The sequence below is a fragment of the Microtus ochrogaster genome, chromosome 21 (genome assembly GCF_000317375.1).
Source record: "Microtus ochrogaster isolate Prairie Vole_2 chromosome 21, MicOch1.0, whole genome shotgun sequence".
NCBI classification, from domain to species: domain Eukaryota; kingdom Metazoa; phylum Chordata; class Mammalia; order Rodentia; family Cricetidae; genus Microtus; species Microtus ochrogaster.
Window position 1 is genome coordinate 2,678,253 of NC_022022.1, and position 21,407 is coordinate 2,699,659.

The 21,407-nt window shown below is 40.0% G+C and overlaps 1 protein-coding gene across 3 annotated transcripts in view; it reads left to right on the plus strand.

The window, feature by feature from the left end:
• The window catches only part of Rprd2 (regulation of nuclear pre-mRNA domain containing 2), a 58,112-nt gene that overhangs the window by 11,748 nt on the left and 24,957 nt on the right, over nt 1-21,407 (plus strand). For 2 of the 3 annotated variants that reach the window (XM_013349851.2, XM_005356960.3), the window contains exons 2-4: nt 14,724-14,853; nt 18,551-18,651; nt 20,828-20,880. In XM_013349851.2, coding sequence (XP_013205305.1) covers nt 14,724-14,853; nt 18,551-18,651; nt 20,828-20,880 — 284 coding nt within the window. Of the gene's footprint in view, nt 1-14,723; nt 14,854-18,550; nt 18,652-19,518; nt 19,597-20,827; nt 20,881-21,407 lie in introns of all 3 variants that reach the window. The other variant, XM_005356959.3, reaches the window with a different exon arrangement.

Sequence of the window (21,407 nt, forward strand, 5' to 3'; positions counted from 1 at the left end):
GCTAGCTCGTGTTTGTTTGAGACAGTCTTACATAGCCCTTGCTAGCCTTAATGATCTTGAACTGGTCTTCTGCCTTTGCCTTCCAAGTGCTAGGATCACTGCTGTGTGACTGTGATAGAATCTTGGATATTGTGAATGCTAGACAAGCATTCTACAAACTCAGCTATAGGAGCTGGAGAGTGGGCTCGGCAGTTAAGAGAGAGAGGATATGGATTTGGTTCCCAACACTCACATGGTAGCTCATAGCTATCAATAATAACTCCAGGCCTGGCAGTGGTGGTGCAAGCCTTTAATCCCAGCACTCGGGAGGCAGAGGCAGGCGGATCTCTGGGAGTTCGAGGCCAGCTAGTTCTGGGACAGGCACCAAAGCTACAGAGAAACCCTGTCTCGAAAAATAAAAAAACAAAAAAATAAAAAATAATAATAATAACTCCAGTTCCAGGGGATCCAACATCTGTCTTCTGTGAGCACCAAACACACATGTGGTGCATACACATACATGCAGATAAATACACATATAGAATAAAATAAATCTAACAAAATGAGCTATATTACTTGCTTCTGATTTAAGTTTTTAAAAGGTTCTTCTGGTTGCTGCAGAAACAAGGACACCAATTGACTAGATGGCTGGTGTAATGTGTTGTCAAATGTTAATGGCATGGGTCAGCTTGTGGAGAGAGATGATTCAAAGTAATCTTGTGTTTTCTAGGCAGATCCAACCAGATAGTTGTTTTAATTAGTATTGTTATATAGCCCAATCTGGCCCTGAACTCACCATGTAGCCCAGGCTGGCCTCAGACTTCTGTCAGTCTTCTTGTTTCAGCTTCCTGAAAGCTGAGTGTAAGTCACGACATCTGGCCAACAAGATTTATTCATTACTTATATCTTATTGGTAGGTATTCATTGAAAGTAGTGATGGGTTTCGTAAGAACCTTTTCATACAGGGAGATCTCATGTTTTTGGATGGATTCAACATGGGGCAAGAGTTGTCTCAATGACTTTGATTTTTGCCTCAGCAACTATAAGGAGTTAGTGGTTACTGGTGAAGATTGCAAGTAGAGCAGGTTTTGAAGGGTAGATGAGAAATTTAGTCTTGAAGCCAGGTACAGTGGCGCACACTTTTATTTTCAACACTCAGGAGGCAGAGGCAGGCAGATTTCTGTGAGTTCAAGGCCAGCCTGGTCTACAGAACAAGTTCCAGGACAGCCAGAGCTGTTACACAGAGAAATCATAAAAAAGAAAAAGAAATTTAATTTTGAATATGTTAAATTTTGGGGTGTCTTGTTTTTTTAAAATACCTTGAGCTACATATAATTCACAAGTGTAAGTCCCTCATTTGCAGTTGTTTTAATGTATTCCGTACATTATTTAAATTTCCATAGGACCTGGAAAGTTAAGATGTGAGGACTGAATTTGCAGCCAGCCAGGGCTATGTATCAGCAACAAAAAACATGTTTAATATATTCTAGACATAATAATTAAGTGCTCTTAGCCCTTGAGCTCTTTTGCCCCTGAGGTCTTTTGCTAGCCCATCATGCCTTAAACTTTTCTTTTTTAATTTTATGTGTATGAGAGTTTTACTTGCATGTATGTATGAGAACATCTGTCCCTGGGACCTGCAGAGGTCAGGAGAGGGTGTCAGATTCCCTGGACTGTAGGTACGGTGGTTGTGAACCATCATGTTGGTGCTGGGAACTGAATCTGGTTTTTGATTTTTTTGCGAGAACAAAGCCATCACTCCAGCCTCTTATTTTTTTTCTTTTTGAGAACGTCATACATCACTTCCACCCCTTCCTTCCCTCTAAATTCCTCCCCTCTCCAAATTCATGGTCTCTGATTATTGTTGTGTGTGTGTGTGCATGTGTACATGTATATACACTTACTGACTCAGTATTGTTCCTATGTCTAGGGCGGACATCCCATTTGGGATCTCATCCATGAGGAAAACTAATTTTTCTTGTCTCAGTAGCCATTGACCACCTGTAGTTTTTTCTAGGGTAAGGACCCTAGGGAAATTTTGCTGTCCAAGTTAGCATACTGACTGTTGTCATGCTGATCTTGTTCAGGCAACCATTTTTTTGAGGTTTTATTGGTTTATTTTCCCTGCCATTCCTAAGGTACACAATTTAGCAATAGGTGTCCTGTGCCTCTGGCTCTTAAATCTTTTACCCTCTCTTTCATGATATTCCTTGTGCCTTAGGTGTGGAAGTTGTGTGGTAGATGTGTTGGTTTGGCAGCCTACAGCTTCTTATGTTCTGTGTTTTACCAGTTGTAGGTGTCTGTTGCTGAAAGAAGCGTTATTGATGAAGGGTGAGAAGACCGTCTGAGCCAGTGTTCAGAATGCCTCCAGTTACTTACTTATTGTGTGTGTGTGCGTGTGTGTGTGTGTGTGTGTGTGTGCTGCACTGTGTTTGTGTTGCACGTATGAGTGCACCCATGCTACGGCATTTATCTGGAGGTTAGAGGACACCTTGCAGGATTTGGCTCTTTCCTTCCATCACATGGGTTCCAGGGTTAGAACTGTCATCAGGCTTTGCGGCATCTGTTGAGCCACCTTGCTCCCTCTTTATTTTTATTTTTATGTACTTACTTTTGTAGCACTAGGAATTGAACACAAGACCTAGCAACATGTGGGGCAAACTGCTGCTGCTTCCTTCTGTCTTTTGGTTTTGAGACGAGGAGTTAATGTATGTAGCTCATGTTAGTAAAAAAAACTGTTAGTATTTCCTCTGCCTTGGCTTCCCTAGTACTGGGATTACAGATGTGCACCATTGTATCCAGATCAACTAACGTGTGTGTGTGTGTATTCATATGAATGGGTGTACTAGGTAGCCTTCATCCAGAGAGCATCCTTGGTGGTATTTATTTTATTTATTTTTTAAGATTTATTCTTTTAGGGCTGGAGAGATGGCTCAGTGGTTAAGAGCACTGGTTGCTCTTCCAGAGGTCCCGAGTTCAATTCCCAGCAACCACATGGTGGCTTACAACCATCTGTAATAAGACCTGGCGCCCTCTTCTGGCGTGCATACATGGAGGCAGAATGTTGTATACATAAATAAATAAATCTTTAAAAAAAAAAAGATTTATTCTTTTAGTTTTTGTGTTTGAGTTCTTTGCCTCCATGTCTGTATGTCTACTCTGTGCTTGATGTGCCCACAGATGTCAGAGCTTCTGGAACTGGAGTCACATATTGTGAACCACCATGTAGGTGCCAGCAATCAAGTCCTCTGCAAGAGCAACACTGCCCTTAACTGCTGAGGACCCCATCTTTTTTTTTTAGACAGGATCTCTCACTTGTCAGGGCTTACCCCTACACAGCTGCAGCTGGCTCCTGAATGCCTTAAGCTGCATTTTGTCCTCAGGGCCTTCTGTTTAACATATGTTGAATCATGTTTGCTTCTTAAAACCTATGCAAAATCTGGTTAGAAAAAACTTGGAAAACTGCAGTATTCTGATCGAGAATTTTCATTTGGCATTATCCCTTTTGAGGCTTAATTAAAATGTTTTGGGGACATGGAAATCAACTTGCTAAGGTGTAAGAACAATAAAGAAGCCCTGAATAGAAGGGAAAGCGGTCCTTAATATTATTAGTAGGTTGACAGACCAGCTCTCGAGGCTACCTCCAGGTTTTGTTTTTTTTTGTTTTTTGTTTTTTGTTTTTTCGAGACAGGGTTTCTCTGTGGCTTTGGAGCCTGTCCTGGAACTAGCTTTGTAGACCAGGTTGGTCTCGAACTCACAGAGATCCGCCTGCCTCTGCCTCCCGAGTGCTGGGATTAAAGGCGTGCGCCACCATCGCCCGGTTTACCTCCAGGTTTTGAAGAAAAACTTCACAGTGTAGCGAAATTGAACTTAAGGTTTTTCTATCTGAGGGGTACAGAATAAATTTATACATATGTTGTTTGGGTCATGTTCTTTATTTTTCTGTCTTTTTTCTTTTGTTCTCTAATTTTTTTCTAAGTTTTAATTCTTTTTAGTTTTTTGTTTCATTTTTTTTGTTCTAATTTTCTCCTGTTTCTTTGTTCACCTAGCTTAAATACATTTTTAAGAGATTTATTTATTTATCATGTATACAGTGTTCTGTCTGTATGCTTGCTGACCAGAAGAGGGCACCAGATCTCATTATAGACAGTTGTGAGCCACCGTGTGGTTGCTGGGAATTGAACTCAGGACCTCTGGAAGAACAGTCAGTGCTCTTAACCATTGAGCCATCTCTCCAGCACCCCTAAATACATTTTTTAAAATATTTATTATGTATACAATATTCTGTCTGTGTATATGCCTGAAGGCCAGAAGAGGGCACCAGACCCCATTACAGATGGTTGTGAGCCACCATGTGGTTGCTGGGAATTGAATTCAGGACCTTTGGAAGAGCAGGCAATGTTCTTAACCTCTGAGCCATCTCTCCAGCTCCCTAAATACATTTTTTATAAGAGACTTGAGGCAATAAGAAAAAAAAAGTTACAAGAGTTACATCTCATCGGTCCTAACACAGTTTTTGGTATATTATAAGGACAGAGCCATTTACTGTGACAAAGCAAGGTTTTAAGGTTTCTGGCGTAAGACTGACCAGAGGCTGAGACTGATGGGGGGGGGGGGCGCACAGTACCCGGTGAGACAAGCTGCAAGACATAGGTGTTTATCAACCAGACTTGGCAAGTGAAGAATCGACATGATTTTTTTTAAATTTTTTTAAAAGATTTATCTATCTATCTATATCTATCTATCTATCTATCTATCTATCTATCTATCTATCTATCTATCTATCTATCTATCTATCTAGTATATAAAGTGTTCTGTCTACTTGTATGCCTTCAGGCCAGAAGAGGGCTCAAGATCTCATCATAGATGGTCGTGAGCTACCATGTCGTTGCTGGGAATTGAACTCAGGACCTTCGGAAGAGCAGGCAGTGCTCTTAACCGCTGAGCTCCTTGACATGATTTTTTAGGTTGCTTTGTGTTAATAACCTTGGTTAGACTTCCGTAACTCTGACCTTGTGCATATCTATGAAGCTTTTAACTTACAGAATTTATTTACAAAAACATTCAGTCTAGTTTGAACTGGCTCTGAGGTAAAAATGAGCTAGTTGTGTGTAGTTTGAATAAAAAGAACAAAGCAGGTTTTTAAGTGTCTTCCAGTCCTTGTGGGTCAATAGATGTAGTTATGAAGCATATTCTAATATATTTTTTATATATCAAAATTATAATGTTTAATGAAAAGTCATTTTCCTGATTGAGATGCAAACATGAGATTACACATACATATCATATGAAATTATACACCACAGTACAGGTATTGGAGACACCATAGCTGCTTTAGCAAACGTGTAATTGCAGACAGGAGCAACAGTTTCCAGAGTCGGTGATCCTATAGGCCCTGCCTAGACAGGAATCTTCTCCATCAGAGAATCATTTGTTGGTGGGTTGACATCTGAACACTAGTTGTCACCTGCCGTAACTCCTCCCACAGCCTCCGATAGAGATGAATCCACTCTGTGGTTGGAAACGGCTGAAATCATCCCTGAGGTGCCACTGTGTTTTCCTTGAATCTGTGTGAACACCCACAGCCACACTCACTGGCCTTGGCCTGGTACTGGGTTGTCTTGCCAGCGAGCCCTGGAGAGCCTCCTTCCTCCATTGCTGTACTTTTACCAACTGAGCAATCTCCCAAATTTAGTTTTTTTTTTTTTTATAATGTGTGAAGTCTCAAGTTTGTCAGTTTATTTTGCCAAAAAGCATAAAGTGTTGCCATTGATATAATTACTATTTTACAGACTGTTAGAGTTAGAAGCACATTATCTCAGAGCAAAAAATTTCCAAACTATTAAGTTATTTGAAATTTGTCTTTCGAGACAGTGTTTCTGTGTAGCTTCGGAGCCTGTCCTGGAACAGTGGATCAGTTTGAGACAAGGGCTTTAAGATTAGCCTGGGCAAGTAAAATCCTGATAGCAGGCCAGGGAAGAGCATGTGAACTCACACAATGTCTCAGAGGACCAACTAGGTTATAGACTTCTAGAACTAGGGATGGGACTCAAGCCCATCAGCGTGTGCCATACCCTAGGTCCAATCTCTAGAGTTGAATAAAATAAAATAATTTATTTCTATTTATTATTAGATTTAAATAATTTATATCTCTCATCTTAGGTTTCTCAGACTATAGTTTGCACCATATGCATGAGCATAAGAGTGCATAAAATACAGTAAAGTAGTGACAAAAATAGTACTGAAGATTCATGATCATACATTTCCCAAAATACGGTGATGTTAAGAATGTCATTTTTGGCCCTTATTTTATTTGTATAGGTGATTTTCTTACATGTATGTTTATGCATCCTATTTGAGGAATATGTATGGAGACCAGGAAAAAGTTTCCAGAGCCCTAAGAACTGGAGCTCTTAACTTCAGAGGAGTCTCTACAACCCAAGGATGCCATCTCTTAAAAAAATTATTTATTTGTTTGTTTATTATGTATACAGTGTTCTACCAACATATGTCTGCACACCATTAGAGGGCGCCAGATCTCATAGATGGTTTCCAGTCACCATATGATTGCTGGGAATTGAGATCAGGACCTCTAGCATAGCATCCAGTATGAGTCATCTCTCCAGTCCAAGAATGGCTTTTTATTTATTTTTGTTTTTTATTTTTTTTTTATTTTTTTAATTTTTTTTTATTTTTTTATTTTTTTTTTTTTTGGTTTTTCGAGACAGGGTTTCTCTGTAGCTTTGGAGCCTGTCCTGGAACTCCCTTGGTAGACCAGGCTGGCCTCGAACTCACAGAGATCCGCCTGCCTCTGCCTCCCGAGTGCTGGGATTACAGGTGTGCGCCACCGCCGCCCTGTTTTTTATTTTTTAGTGTTTTTCGAGACAGGATTTCTCCGTCACTTTGGAGCCTGTCCTGGAACAAGCTCTTGTGTAGACCAGGCTGGCCTCAAAAAAACTCAAAGAAACCCACCTGCCCCTGCCTCCTGAGTGCTGGGATTAAAGGTGTGTGCCACCACTGCCCAACTAGCACTTCACTTTAAAAATGGCATTCTTGGACTGGAGAGATGGCTCAGAGATTAAGAGCACTGACTGCTCTTCTGGAGATCCTGTGTTTAATTCCCAGCAACCATATCATGGCTCATGCCCATCTGTAACGAGTTCCAGTTCCCAGAACACTGTGTACATAATAAATAAAATAAATCTTTTAAAAAATGCATTCAGGTGGGCGGTGGTGGCTCAAGCCTTTAAATCAGCACTCGGGAGGCAGAGGATCGCTGTGAGTTCTAGTCTACAGAGTGAGTTCCAGAACAGCCAGGGCTGTTACTTAAAGAACCTTTTCTCAAATAAACAAACAAACAAATAAGGTGCTACCAAATTATTGTTAAATCTACTTTTATGCTGTGAAACTTTAATTACCATTAATAAATGTTTCCTGAACTCCCTTGAGGTTGGAGAGTAGGGTAGTTAGCATTTTCTATACTTATTTGACCGTGGAGTCCCTCAGGATGTGGTTAAGAATAGCCTCCGGCTCCTGATGCTTGTGTCTCCACTTTCTAAGTGGATTACAGGTGTATACCACCTGCCCGGTGAATCCACTTCTTCATGTGATTGTTGTTTCAGAGCACATATGTTGGGAAACTTGGTTACACAGAAATTTCTAGGATACCTCAATGGCAGAGCACAAAGTAACCGTATCTGTGTGCACGGCTCCAGAAATGGGAAGCAGGTGAAAGAAGGCATCCTGTGAGCAGGTGTCAGAGAGTCAGAGGTACACACAGTGTCAAATTACGGTGAAAGACTTGCTTCCTGTGTGTGTATTTCTGAGGCAGGGTCCTAATGTAGCCAAGGCCGTCCTAAAGCTTTGTTTGGTTTTTGTGTTGAGAAAGGGTCTCAACTAACCTAGAACTCACTATTTATACAGGCTAGTTTTGAACTCACAATGATCCCCCTGATCTGCATCAGCCAGTGCTGAGATGACAGGTATGCAGTGCCAAATCCCTGAATTTAATATATCATCAGTGATCATATTCTAGGCCATCTAAATAAAAACCTGAGTTTGTAAAAATATAGCAGCAAACATAGACTATCATTGCAAAATACATTATCTGCTGGGACTGGAGTGATGGCTCAGCAGTTAAGAGCCCGTGATGTTCCTTCAGAGGACCCACCATCCACATGGCCTCAGAACTCTCTGTAACTTCAGTTCTGGGAATCTCACACCCTCTTCTGGCCTTGAGCACCATACACACACATGTAACACATACATACATACATACATACATACATACATACATACATACATACACACACATACACATATACATACATACATACATGTAAAACACCCATACACAGAAAATAATTTAAAAAAGAATTACATTTAAGATTAGTCATTAGCTGTTGTAGGCTTTGCATCTGACTTTAGTCTTTGCCTGAAGCACCTTTGTAGTTACTATGTGTACTGTATGTGGCTGCATTGGATTTCAGTATTTTGGCCACATTTAAGTAGTTCTTTTAGAACCATTTGTTTGGTCAGCACTTCAAAATAGCTAAACTTTATTTAAGTGGAGGCAGAAGAATTCAGGGTCATTCCTGGCTTTGTAGTAAATTGGGACAACCTATATGAGCCTGTGTCTCCAAAAAGGGGGGGGGGGGAGAAAAAGTAGACGGAACTTCTAATTTTGCTCTTGGCTAATTTAGGAAAGATTGCCTCAATCATGATATCTTGCCTTCTTTCTCGTTAGGTCCTTTTTCTGTGAGATATGAAGAGGGTGCTGGGAATTGAACCCAGGGCACTGTAATCTTGGGCAAAGGCTCTACATGTCCATCACTCTTGAAGGTGAAAAGCTGATCACAATAGAGAGGAGTGAGTTAGGGGAGTTTCCCAGGTGGGTGGCAAGGATAGGATTTGTAGTGAAAGTGAGATTAGGGATAGATGACATTAAGAAAGAAGCTTGGTGTGGTGGCAGAGGCAGGTGGATTTCTGAGTTTGAGGCCAGCTAGGGCTACTTGGTGAAGCTCTATTATTTAAAAAAAATCAAGAAAGTAATGAAACTTGGTGTATACCTGTAGTCCCAGCACCAGGGGAGTCAAAGCAAGATCAGAGCCAGCCTAAGCTACATACCAAGTTACGGGCAGTCTGAGCTGGACAGTGAGTCAGTGAAGGATGGGAAGCGGCTTCTATTTTCTACCAACATTAGTGTATTTTGTGAAGCCAGAGGTACCCCTGGTCTGTGTAGCACAGCACTTGGCAATGGAGGCAGTAGGATAAGAAGTTGAAGGCTAGCCTTGATTACATAGTTTAAGAGCAGCCTGGCTACATAGATCCCTGTCTCAAATAAAAGAGAACCACAAACTGCAGTATCTGAAACTGATATTAGTTACTAAATATAATAGTGAGTTCAAGGCCAACCTGAACTACATAGTGACATACAGTGAAAGAAATGTTAGAAGGCTATTACATAATCTGACCAAAAAAGTTTGGATTAAAACAGAGGAGCCGGGCGGTGGTGGCGCACGCCTTTAATCCCAGCACTCGGGAGGCAGAGGCAGGGGGGAATCTCTTGAGTTTGAGACCAGCCTGGTCTATAAGAACTAGTTCCAGGACAGACTCCAAAGCTACAGAGAAACCCTGTCTCGAAAAAAACAACAACAAAAAACAGAAGGAGAGGGGTTGGAGAGATGGCCAGAGGTTAAGAGCACTGACTGCACTTCCAGAGGTTCTGAGTTCAATTCCCAGCAACTACATGGTGGCTCACAACCATCCATAGTGAGATCTGGTGCCTTCTTCTGGCCTGCAGACACACATATAGGCAGAAAACAGCATATATAATAAATAAATAAAGAAACAAGAGAAGGAGAAATACCTAGAAGTATTTAGAAAGCAGAACTTGGCAGTTGAATGTTGTGGTTATAATTTAGAGGAACATTTAGAAGATGAGTTCTCTACATCTTTGGTGGCTGGGAATTTGGAAATAACAGATAACGAGAGCAGGTTTGAACTACTTGGCTTTGGCGTCCATAGGTCGCCTGAGAAGAATTGTGTAGTTATACCCATATATATGGGTATATTATACACACACACACACACGGTACTCAGAAACATACTGTTAGTTCATACTTTTAGCTCATGTACTAGATGCTGGATGTTTTGTGTCACATATTCTTTCTTTTTTTTTTTTTTTTTTTTTTTTGGTTTTTCTGCACAGGGTTTCTCTGTGGCTTTGGAGCCTGTCCTGGAACTTGCTCTGTAGACCAGGCTGGCCTCAAACTCACAGAGATCCGCCTGCCTCTGCCTCCCGAGTGTGTATCACATATTCTTGACAACTACTTTGAGCAGATAGAAACTAATATTAGTACCCTATTGTATTAATGAGGAGAGCCATGTTTGGAAGGGTCATACAGCTGGACAAGAGGGCCTACCTGGTCTTTAGTTTAAGAAATAATGGTATTTGTTTTTTTAATAGTTTTTAAATTTTTTTTTATTTTCAAAAGATTTAATTTTATGTGTATGAGTGTTTTGCCTGCATGTATGTCTGTGCACTGCATGTATGCCTTGTGATCACAGAGTTCAGAGTGGGAGATCAGATCCCCAAGAACTGGAGTTATAATTATGAGCTGCCATGTGAGTGCTGAGAATGAAACATGCTCTTAATCACTGAGACCCGATTTATTTTTTAAGCATGTGTGTTCATGTGCTTGGGCATGTGCATATATGCTAATGCTCAAGGAGTCCAGAAATGGTGTCAGAATCTGGGCATCTGGAGTTAACAGTCAAGTGGGTTCTTGGAACCAAATTTCAGTCTTTTACAAAAGCAACAAGTGCCCTTAACCACTGAGCTATCTATTCAGCCCCAGCTAATAATTTTTAAAGACTATTTCTTTGGGTGAAGGAAGGTAAATCATCTTTGATGAAGGCATAAACAAGCAAATACAATGCTGAGCACATACGCTAGTAATTATGAGTATAGATCCAAATTAACACTAAATTTGTGCTTAGTGTTTTCTTTTGTGAGACAAGGTTTCTCTGTGTAGCCCTGACTGTTCTTAAACACAGAAATTCACCTGCCTCTGCCTTCTGAGCACTGGGATTGAAGGCAGGTGTCACCACTGCCTATCTTTAGCGGATTGTTTTGGGGGTAGGGGATTCGAGAGAGGGTTTCTCTATGTAGCCTTGGCTGTCCCGGAACTCACTTTAGACCAGACTGGCCTCGAACTTAGATCCGCTGGCCTCTGCCTCCCGAGTGCTAGGCTTAGACATTCACTATAACAACAACCATTCCAATAGTGGAATTTTTTAAAAATTCAGGTGGATTAATTACTGTATAACATATTATAGGTCAAGAGGATTATATTTTGAATGAAAAGCATCCTGAGAGGCCTGGTATGGTGGTTCATATATTTAATCCCAGCACTCTGAAGTCAGAGGAAGGAGGATCTCTGAGTTCCAAGAAAGCATAGCTTACAGAGTACAATTACCAGACCTGCTGCTGCTGCTGCTGCTGCTGCTGCTGGTGGTGGTGGTGGTGGTGGTGGTGGTGGTGGTGGTTCCAAAGCTACAGAGAAACCCTTCTCAGGGGTGGAGGAGGGGTGGCTCAGTGGTTAAAAGTACTGACTGCTCTTCCAGAGGACCTGGGTTCAGTTCCTACACTCACATAGGAGTTCACAACTGTCTAATTGCCCTCTTTTGGCCTCTGGGGGCACCAGGCATGCACATTGTCCATTTTCATTCTTCTACATGTTGGTATCCAGTTGTGCCAGCACCACTTGTTAAATATGCTTTCTTTTTTCCATTTGCTATTTTTTGCTTCTTTATCAAAGATCAGGTGTTCGAAGATGTGTGGATTGATATCCGGTTCTTTTATTCGGTTCCATTGGTCCTCCTGTCTGTTCTTATGTCAATACCAGGCTGTTTTCAGTACTGTAGCTCTGTAGTATAGTTAAAAGTCAGGGATTGTGATGCCTCCAGAAGTTCTTTTATTGCCCAGGATTGTTTTGTCTATCCAGGGTTTTTTGCTTTTCCAAATGAAATTGAGTACCATTTTCGAGGTCTTTGAAGAATTTTGCTGGGATTTTGATGGGCTGTTCTGTCTCTTTATCTTTGTAAAGATACTTGTTTTTCCATTTCTTTATTAGTATTTTTCTATGACCCATATTTCTGTTTAATTGGATGTTTTGCCTGCATGTATGTCTATCTATGTACCATGTTAGTGTCTACAGAAACCAGATTAGGGCATCAGATCCCCTTGGTCTGTGTGAGCTGCTGTGTGGGTGCTGGGAATCTAATTCTGGTCCTCTGGAAGAACAGCCAATCGCTTAACCAAGGAACCATCTCTCCTGCCCTCACTTAACCTCTTTTTCTTTTTAAATATTTGCTTATTTATTTACTGTGTGTGTGGAAGTGCCTGAATATGTATACACCACATGCCAGCGCTATTCAAAGTGTGGTTGTAAGAGATCCATTGTAGTCACAAGCAGTCGTGAACCTTGGTCTTCTAAAGAGGAGCACTTGCCCTTAGATGCTGAGCCATCTCTTAGTTTTGCCCCTCACCAGGGTAGACATAAAGTAGTGATATTATCATGCTAAAATTTGCCCAGTTGTTCTGCTACCAGGCTAACAGCTTTATTTTGATATTGCCACATTTAAATCAGCAATCCAATGGTTGGGAATGTAGCTCATTTGATAGTGCTTGCTTAGGGTGCTTCACAAAGCCCTGCATTTGATCCCCAGCTCCTCATGGGCAGGGGGGTACACATCTGTAATTCCAGTGTGAGGGAGGTTCATATTAGAGAGGCAGGAGGTTAATAATAATATATTATTTAAATAATATATTGAGGCCTGTTTGGACCATATGAGACTCTATCTCAAACAAAATGAATAACCCTCATTTTTATTTTTATTGTTATTAAGCCCTTTCAACTTCTCCATAGTGATTTGGGGGAAAAAAATCCTATCAAACATTTCTATTCCCTAGTGACTAAGCATTCAAATAATATGATCCTGTAGGGGCCATTCTTTTTCAAACCACCATACCTTGTCTCAAAAGAAAAAACGGGGAGGGAGAGAGAGAACAGAAAAGAAGGGGATGGTACACATGTGTATACATACAGGTCCAAAACATTTTTTTCCCCCAAGACAGGGTTTCTCTGTAGCTTTGGAGCCTGCCCTAGAACTCACTCTGTAGACCAGGTTGGCCTCGAACTCACCTGTCTCTGCCTCTCAAGTGCTGGGATTAAAGGCGTGCACATCACTGCCTGGCTTAATAAGTCTAATTTTTTTGTTTGTTTTCGAGACAGTTTCTCTGTGTAGCTTTAGAACCTGTCCCGCAACTCGCTCTGTGGATCAGGCTGCCCTGGAACTCAGAGAGATCCGCCTGCCTCTGCCTCCTGAGTGCTGGGATTAAAGGTGTGTGCCACCCACTGCCACCCAGCTAATCTAATTTTTTAAAAATAGCAAAGAATGGTACAGTAAAAGCATTCATTTAGACTAATCCTAATTTTGGACTTTTTTGAATGCATATTCTAGAAAACTAAATTAGGTAGAGAAGAAAGAGAAAATGAGGGATTTAATAGGAGTAACTTAAATAATTATCAAATATTCTCGAATTAATAGAAATTAGTGAATCCTAAAAGAGACCGAGGAGTTGGAAAATGAACTGATGTCTGATGAAATTGTGAACCAGTGTAATAAGAGTAGGAGATTATCTGAAGAGAAAGCAATATGGGAGAGATCTTAGAAGTTACTGAATTTGAGATTGAAAAACCCGTGGAACTGTAGAAACACAGATCATCTATGTGAATATTGGAATTGGAATTGCCCAGCATGTAACAGTGAACCTTAGGTATGCTGAGCCTTGGAAAAGCTTGTATATATGAAGTCAAATTATCCCCAGAACACTCAGAAAATGAAAATAACCAGTAAACGGGAAGACTTGGACTTTTAGGTGTTAATGTGAGTGGTGTTTAGATTGGTTGATTTAGAGATTTGTGTATAATATACTTTTTTTTTTTTTTGTGGTTTTTCGAGACAGGGTTTCTCTGTGGTTTTGGAGCCTGTCCTGGAACTAGCTCTTGTAGACCAGGCTGGTCTCGAACTCACAGAGATCCGCCTGCCTCTGCCTCCCGAGTGCTGGGATTAAAGGCGTGCGCCACCACCGCCCGGCTCTGTATAATATACTATTAAACATTATTTACACGGTTGATATGTGATTAGAATTCAGTGTTGTGTTTGGTATTTTTGTAACAAGTTGAGTTTATTCAACTCCCCCCCCCTTTGTGTCTTCACAAATAATTGGAGAAACAGTTTTGTCTTAGTGTCTCTAAAGCCACTAAAGGATTTTTTTTCCTTTAGTGCCAAACATCTACAGAGTGAGGTGGTCTACTTGAAGAGTACCTTGAGCAGAAATTTAACCTCATATGGTTTAGGGTTTTGGTTTTAGTACATTTGATAAGTTAATCCATTAGTTAATTGTTTATTTGTTATTCCATTCATATAATTAGTCCATATGAAAACAGTTAACTGGGGCTGGAGAGATGCTTAGAGGTTAGGAGCACTGACTGCTTTGATCCCTCTTCTGGTCTCCATGGGCACTGCATGGTTTGTGATATACCTACAAGCAGGCAAAACACTCATAAGCTTAAGATAATGAAATGTAATTTAAAAAGTTAGCTGTTTGCAAACAATATATTTGGAACAAGTTTCACTAAGTATAAAAACTTTTTTTTATTGTCTTTCATCTCCAGCTACATATCCCCACCGTTTGAATCTCTTTTATCTTGCCAATGATGTCATACAGAATTGTAAGAGGAAAAATGCAATCATATTCCGCGAATCATTTGCTGATGTGCTTCCCGAAGCAGCTGCTCTAGTGAAGTAAGTAAATCTTTACTGTACTTTGGGATTTAAGAAAATTTAAAATTTTTCTTTTCTTTCCTACTTATAAGGAAGAACTTGAATAATTGTGCATATTTCAAGATCCAAATAAAATATTTTGTTCATGGCCAGGAGTAGTGGCACTTTCTTTAACCCCAGCATCTGGGGAGCAGATTCAGTCAGATTTCTTGAATTTGAGGCCATTGGGGCTATTCAGTGAGACCTTATCTAAAAAAAGCAAAAAAAAAAAAAAAACAAAGGGGGGGGGAATCCAATTCTTCATCTCTCTCTCTCTGTACTCATTTGTAATTTAATTTTTAGTGTTCTTCAACTTACAGATTTTTTTTTTTTAAACGATGAAAGAATCTCAGCGTAAAAATAGGAGAAAGCCGGGTATTGCTGGTGCACGCCTTTAATCCTCGGGAGGCAGAGGCAGGTAGATCTCTGTAAATTCAAAGCCAGCCTGGTCTACAGAGCAAGTTCCAGGACAGGTGCCAAAGTTACACAGAAAAACCCTGTCTCTAAAAACCAAACAAAACAAATATGTGTGTGTGTGTGTGTGTGTGTGTGTGTGTGTGTGTGTGTGTAGAGAAAATGGAAGTATCATTTGTTTGTTCCAGTTAATAACCCCCTAGAAAATATCAGAGTTAGTGTTTTATAAACATTTTGTTTTAAAAGGCATAGTCTTGCTACATATATACTCTAGCCTAGCTTTTAACTGGAGATCAGCATCCTAGTTGCTAATGTTATAGGCATATATATGTATGTATATTTTGCTTGCATGTACGGCGGTATGTGATCACATACGGCGGTATGTGAACATGTGTTGTAGTGTGGAGTTGATTAATGCTTATTTTTCAGTAAACTTTATTTTTTTATTTTTATTTATTTATTTTTAAAAACCCAACAACTTTATTTCATGCACATTGGTATGACAATGTCAGATTCTCTTGAACTGGAGCTACAGACAGCTGTGAGCTGCCATGTGTGTGCTGGGAATTGAACCCAGGTCCTCTGGAGGAGCAGTCAGAGCTCTTAACCACTGAGCCATCTCACCAGCCCCTTCAATAAACTTTAAAAGGAAGACAAACCCAGTATTTATATCCTAGTACAATTATTTTGGGTTTCTTGTTCTGTTTTGTTTTGGTGCTAAGGATGGAAGTCAGGGCCTTCTGTATGGACACTTGGTAAGCCAGTGCTCTGTCACTCTGCTTCCTCTCAGTTCTTAGCTTTGTTAAAGTTTATATGTGTATATGAATGCTTTGTGTGCACGTGCGTGCGCATGCGCGTGTATACATACACACCCCTAGTGCTAGTAGAGGCCAGAAGAGGTCACCAGATCCTCAGACTGGAATTACAGACTGTTGTAAGCTCCATGCGGGTGAAAAGAACCAAACCAGGTCCTTTGCAAGAGCAATAAGTGTTTTAAACTACTTAGTCTTCTCTCCAGCACTGTTTGTTTTGTTTTTGATTTATCTTCACATTTATGTATTTATGTATGTGTGTATTTATGCCACAGCGTGCATGTGGCCGTCAGAGGACAACTTTCAGGAGTTAATTCTTCATTTCACCCTGTGGGTCCCAGTCATCATCCTTGCTCTCCCTTGTTATTTTTTTTCTTTTTAAGACTTATTTATTAATTATGTATACAGGGTTCTTCCTGTATGTATGCCTTCAGGCCAGAGGAGGGCACCAGAACTCATTACAGATGGTTGTGAGCCACCATGTGGTTGCTGGGAATTGAACTCAGGACCTTTGGAAGAGCAGCCAGTGCTCTTAACCTCTGAGCCATATCTCTTTTTTAAGGTGTGTTTCTCACTGTAATTAACATGACTTCAAACTCATGATTCTTCTGCCTCAGCCTCCCATATGCCGGGGTTATAAAGACTACCCCACGATAATGCCATCGACTTTTGCTTTTTTGAACAATCTCCTCCTTTAAAAAAATTGTTTTTTATTTTTTTTTCTTTTGGTGAGAGGTTGTTTTCTTGTTTTGCTTTTTTTTTTTTAAGATTTATTTATTATGTATACAACATTCTGCCTCCATGTCTACCCACACACCAGAAGAGGGCGCCAGATCTCATTACAGATGGTTGTGAGCGACCATGTGGTTGCTGGGAATTGAACTCAGGACCTCTGGAAGAGCAGCCAGTGCTCTTAACTACCGAGCCATCTCTCCAGCCCCTTGTTTTGCTTTTTTAAAGGCAGGGTTTCTTTGTGTAGCCCTGACTGTTCTGGGAATCACTATGTAGACTAAGCTGGCCTCAAATTCACGGAGAACCACCTGCCTTTCCCCCCATTGCTGGGGTTAAAGGTGTGGGTTTCCAATGCCTGGCTTAAATTTCTTTTTATACCGAACATAGTGGTATATGCTTTTATATCCCTGCATTTGAGAGGCAGAGGTGGCTCTGAGTTCAGGGCCTGGTCTACATATTGAATTACAGGCCAGCCAAGGATACAGAGTGAGACCCTGTCTCAAAAAAACAAAGATAAATAAATACCATTTTTTCCCTCTCCATTTAAGTGTCTGTGTGAATATACACTACGTGTGTGGGCTGACCAGTGTCTGTATGAGTATACACACTACATGTGTGGGCTGACCAGTGTCTGTATGAGTATACACACTACGTGTGTGGGCTGACCAGTGTCTGTATGAGTATACACACTACATGTGTGGGCTGACCAGTGTCTGCGTGAGTATACACAATACATGTGTGGGCTGACCAGTGTCTGCGTGAGTATACACACTACGTGTGTAGGCTGACCAGTGTCTGCGTGAGTATACACACTACGTGTATCTTACAAGCATCACAATGTTTACTATATATCTGTAGCCTCATTTTTGTCATTGATAAAGTTTTGAATAAGGTAATTTTCTTTAGCAATAAGTAATGTAGAAATAAATATTTAAAGGTATACATATGGCTGGAGGATTGGGTCAGTAAAGAGTACTTGCTGGTCCTTCCAGAGGACCCAGGTTTGGTTCCCAGCATCCACATGGGACTCACAACCATCCGTTGCTCTAACTCAGAGATATCGTGACCCATGTGTGTGCATGCAGACAAAGCACATAAAGTGCAGTGAATAGTAGATCTTTTCTCAGAATTAAAAAGGACCTTCCCCAAAGCAATGTGCCTTACCCTCTCTGGGGAGTGGATGGGGGAAGGGAGAAAAGGGAGGGGATGGGATGGGAACTGGGATTGCTATGTAAAATGAAAAAGATAGTTTGTTTTCTTTTTTTAAAATAAAATAAATAACAAAACTAAAAAAATAACACAAGAAATTTGCTAGATACTAAATTGTTGGTAACTTTATTCACAGATTTCTAGTTTGAGGATATATCAATATTTTTATATATTTTAAATAATTAATTAATTAGTTTTTTTTTTAGACAGAGTTTCTCTGTATAGCTTTGGAGCCTGTCCTGGTACTTAACTCTGTAGCCCAGGTTGCTCTCAAAATCACAGAGTACCTGCACCATCATCACTGCCTGGCTTGTTAGTTTGTCAGTTTATACAGTATTCTGCCTGTATGTATGTCTGCAGGCCAGAAGAGGGCACCAGATCTCATTATGGATGGTTGTGAGCTACCATATGTTTGTTGGGAATTGAACTCAGGATCTTTGGAAGAGCAGGCAATGCTGTTAACTACTGAGCCATCTCTAGCTCAGTATTTGTATATTTTACTTTTCTTTTAGGGATCCATCCGTCTCTAAGTCAATAGAGCGAATCTTTAAAATCTGGGAAGATAGAAATGTGTACCCAGAAGACATGATTGTGGCATTGAGAGAAGCTTTAAGTAAGTGCCTTTTTTTCCCTAAAAGTCAGTCTTTGCAATTCTGTCTGTATCCACAGGTCCAGTCCTGTTGTATAATACTAAAGTGGTAAAGGAATCTGGCCTGATTTGTTTAAAATTAAATACATAAAAATATGACTATCTGGACTTAATTAAATTGGTTGGGATAGGTAGTTGGACCTTTGTTTCTGCTGACTAAAAACAGTAAATATGTTAAATGATGATAGTCATCTGGTTATTTTCCTGTGTTTGCTCTCATTAAATATTACTATTCATTGATTATGTTTGGTAAATACTGTTCTGTCCTTCTGTTGGGGAAGTTTGGGCATGGTTTCGCATCTTTAAGTTGTTTGGTGGTGAACATAATTGTATAGTCTCTAAGTTCCATTTGATTTCATTTTGCAATAATTATATATCTATTCTTTGTGTGTTTGTGTGTGTATGTGTGTGTTAAGTAAATTAGTTCTTATATATAAGATTTATGTTATTAAACCACCAAATAGAAGTTCATGGTAATTATTGCTGTGATCATCATTTCACTAGAAATTGGCTTTTAAAAGAACACCTTCTAAGAAGCTGTTGAATCCTGCATACACGTTTGTGTTCTATTCAAAAGAAACTTATTTTTAGCCTCTGCCTTATTCTCTTTCAGAACTGGAGATTTCATTAATTGTAGAAATTACATTTATTTAATAGCTTCTTAGATTTGGTGGGTATTGTCTATTTTTGTTTTTATAAAAATAAAAGAAAAAAATGAAAGAAACTACACAGTCTTGGATTACCTTTTTCTTGCTACATCTTTGGCACTGAAGTGGACAGACAGAACAGCTTCCCATAATGCCAGACTGCAAAAACTGCAATGTTTTCCAGGTACCACTTTCAAAACTCAGAAGCAGCTGAAAGAAAATCTGAACAAACAACCGAATAAGCAGTGGAAGAAATCACAAAGTAAGGAACAAAATCTCAACTAATATAAAATTACCTCCTCCTTTTGGAGCAGAAGAAACTGTAGACCGTTTGACACCGTACCTGGCATAAACCATGGGCAAGCCTGTGTTTCTAGGCCTGGGAGGTTCCCAGTCTTAGACTAATCAAGCCAGCATGAAGTTACTTCTTTTAAAAACTACTGTTAAACAGAGGAAATGCAGAAAAAGGGTTTGAGCGAAGATTCAAGAGTAGTTGGGGGATTGAAAGAAGAAAAAAAAGCTTGATAGTACCAGGCTAATTTCCACATTCAGAGATGTGCGGAGTTAGAGGCGGCTGGTTTACACCACAAAGCTGAAGAGGAGACTAGGCATTAAGAAGCATTTCTCTGGGAGCCATGAAAGCCTTCAGATTTGGGGATACACTCTACCAGATTAGACATGGGCCTCCAATTTTGGCCAGAAACTCATTCTCTATCTGGAGCTACTGTTGTGTTTGTCCTATTTACCCAGCATGATATCAAGGGAGAGGAATGCTGCATGTTATAGACCGTTGTGGGCAAACGGAGGACTGTCGAGAGACTGGAAGGTTTGGAGGGAACAAGGTGGAGGACAGTGGAGAAGTGGGAGGTGAAACAAGAGAGTTGGGATGTTTGCTCCATCAAGCATATGATACTTACTCATCATGGTTAAGGGAGTCCTCTGTCATCCTTTTGGTCATACATTGCATGCTTAGGAACAACGGAAGCCATCAGTCTGACCAAAGTTCAAGTGCAGTGATAATGCATTTAGATCTTTTGTTGCTATGAACTGAGTCAGCTAAAAAAAAAAATCTAAACTTAGCCAGATGGAAGTTGATAAATAATTTTCTTCAGCCAGTGCTCAGGATTAATTGGATGTCTTGTTCCTGGACACTCTTACATTGAGATACTGAGATTTCCTTACACTTGATGAGACTAGAGGGAGGTGCTTCATGTGTCTACCTCAGTGTCTCCAAATCATTAATTCTGGGACTTAACAAGTCTTTTGGAGGTAAGTTGTTAGACTTATCTAAATAGTTTATTTTTCTATTGGTTATGTTTAGGAGTATTTAAATTTCATAGCCAATTATTTTGCTGCAGGATTATATTGTGATTTATGTGTGCATGGCTGCTGTATGTTTGCAGAGTACACCCTTACTTCTACATCTCAGATTTTCCTAGATTTGGTCAAGTCTTTGTGTTGTATTCTTATTGATTTTTTTTTTCATTCAACAGCATCCACGAATCCAAAAGCTGCTCTCAAATCTAAGATAGTTGCTGAGTTTCGAGTAAGTTCCAGAATTTAAGTATAGTAAAGATCATTTATTCACCATTGAAGTCACAGTTCCCAGTCATATTTATTTCTGCTCATGTGTACATGGGGAATCCGAATAGGATTAGATTACCTAGAGTTCTGTCTGTTTTCCTAGTGAAGAAACAACAGTGTAGAACATCTGTTGCCAGCTAAGCTCTGTGTTTAGTGTATGTTACCAGGGAGCCTTCTTCTTTAATTTAATGCTACTAAACTTAAAATTTTCTTAGAGCAGCACAGGACTATAATTAAGTTTAGGGAGGGTGTAAGGGGCTTTTGTTTCGATGTTAACCCCGTATCTGTAAATTAACTTTAATAATTAGGGACTGGGTAGATAGCCACCAAGCCTGAGTTTAATGACTGAGATCCACGTGATGAAAGGAGAGAGCTGACTCTTGAAGAGTTATCCTCTGGTCTCCACATGCACCATGGTGCTGTGCGCCTACACATATGTACAGAATGAAAATTAAATTAAAAGACAAAAACATTCTTAATAGTTATTTA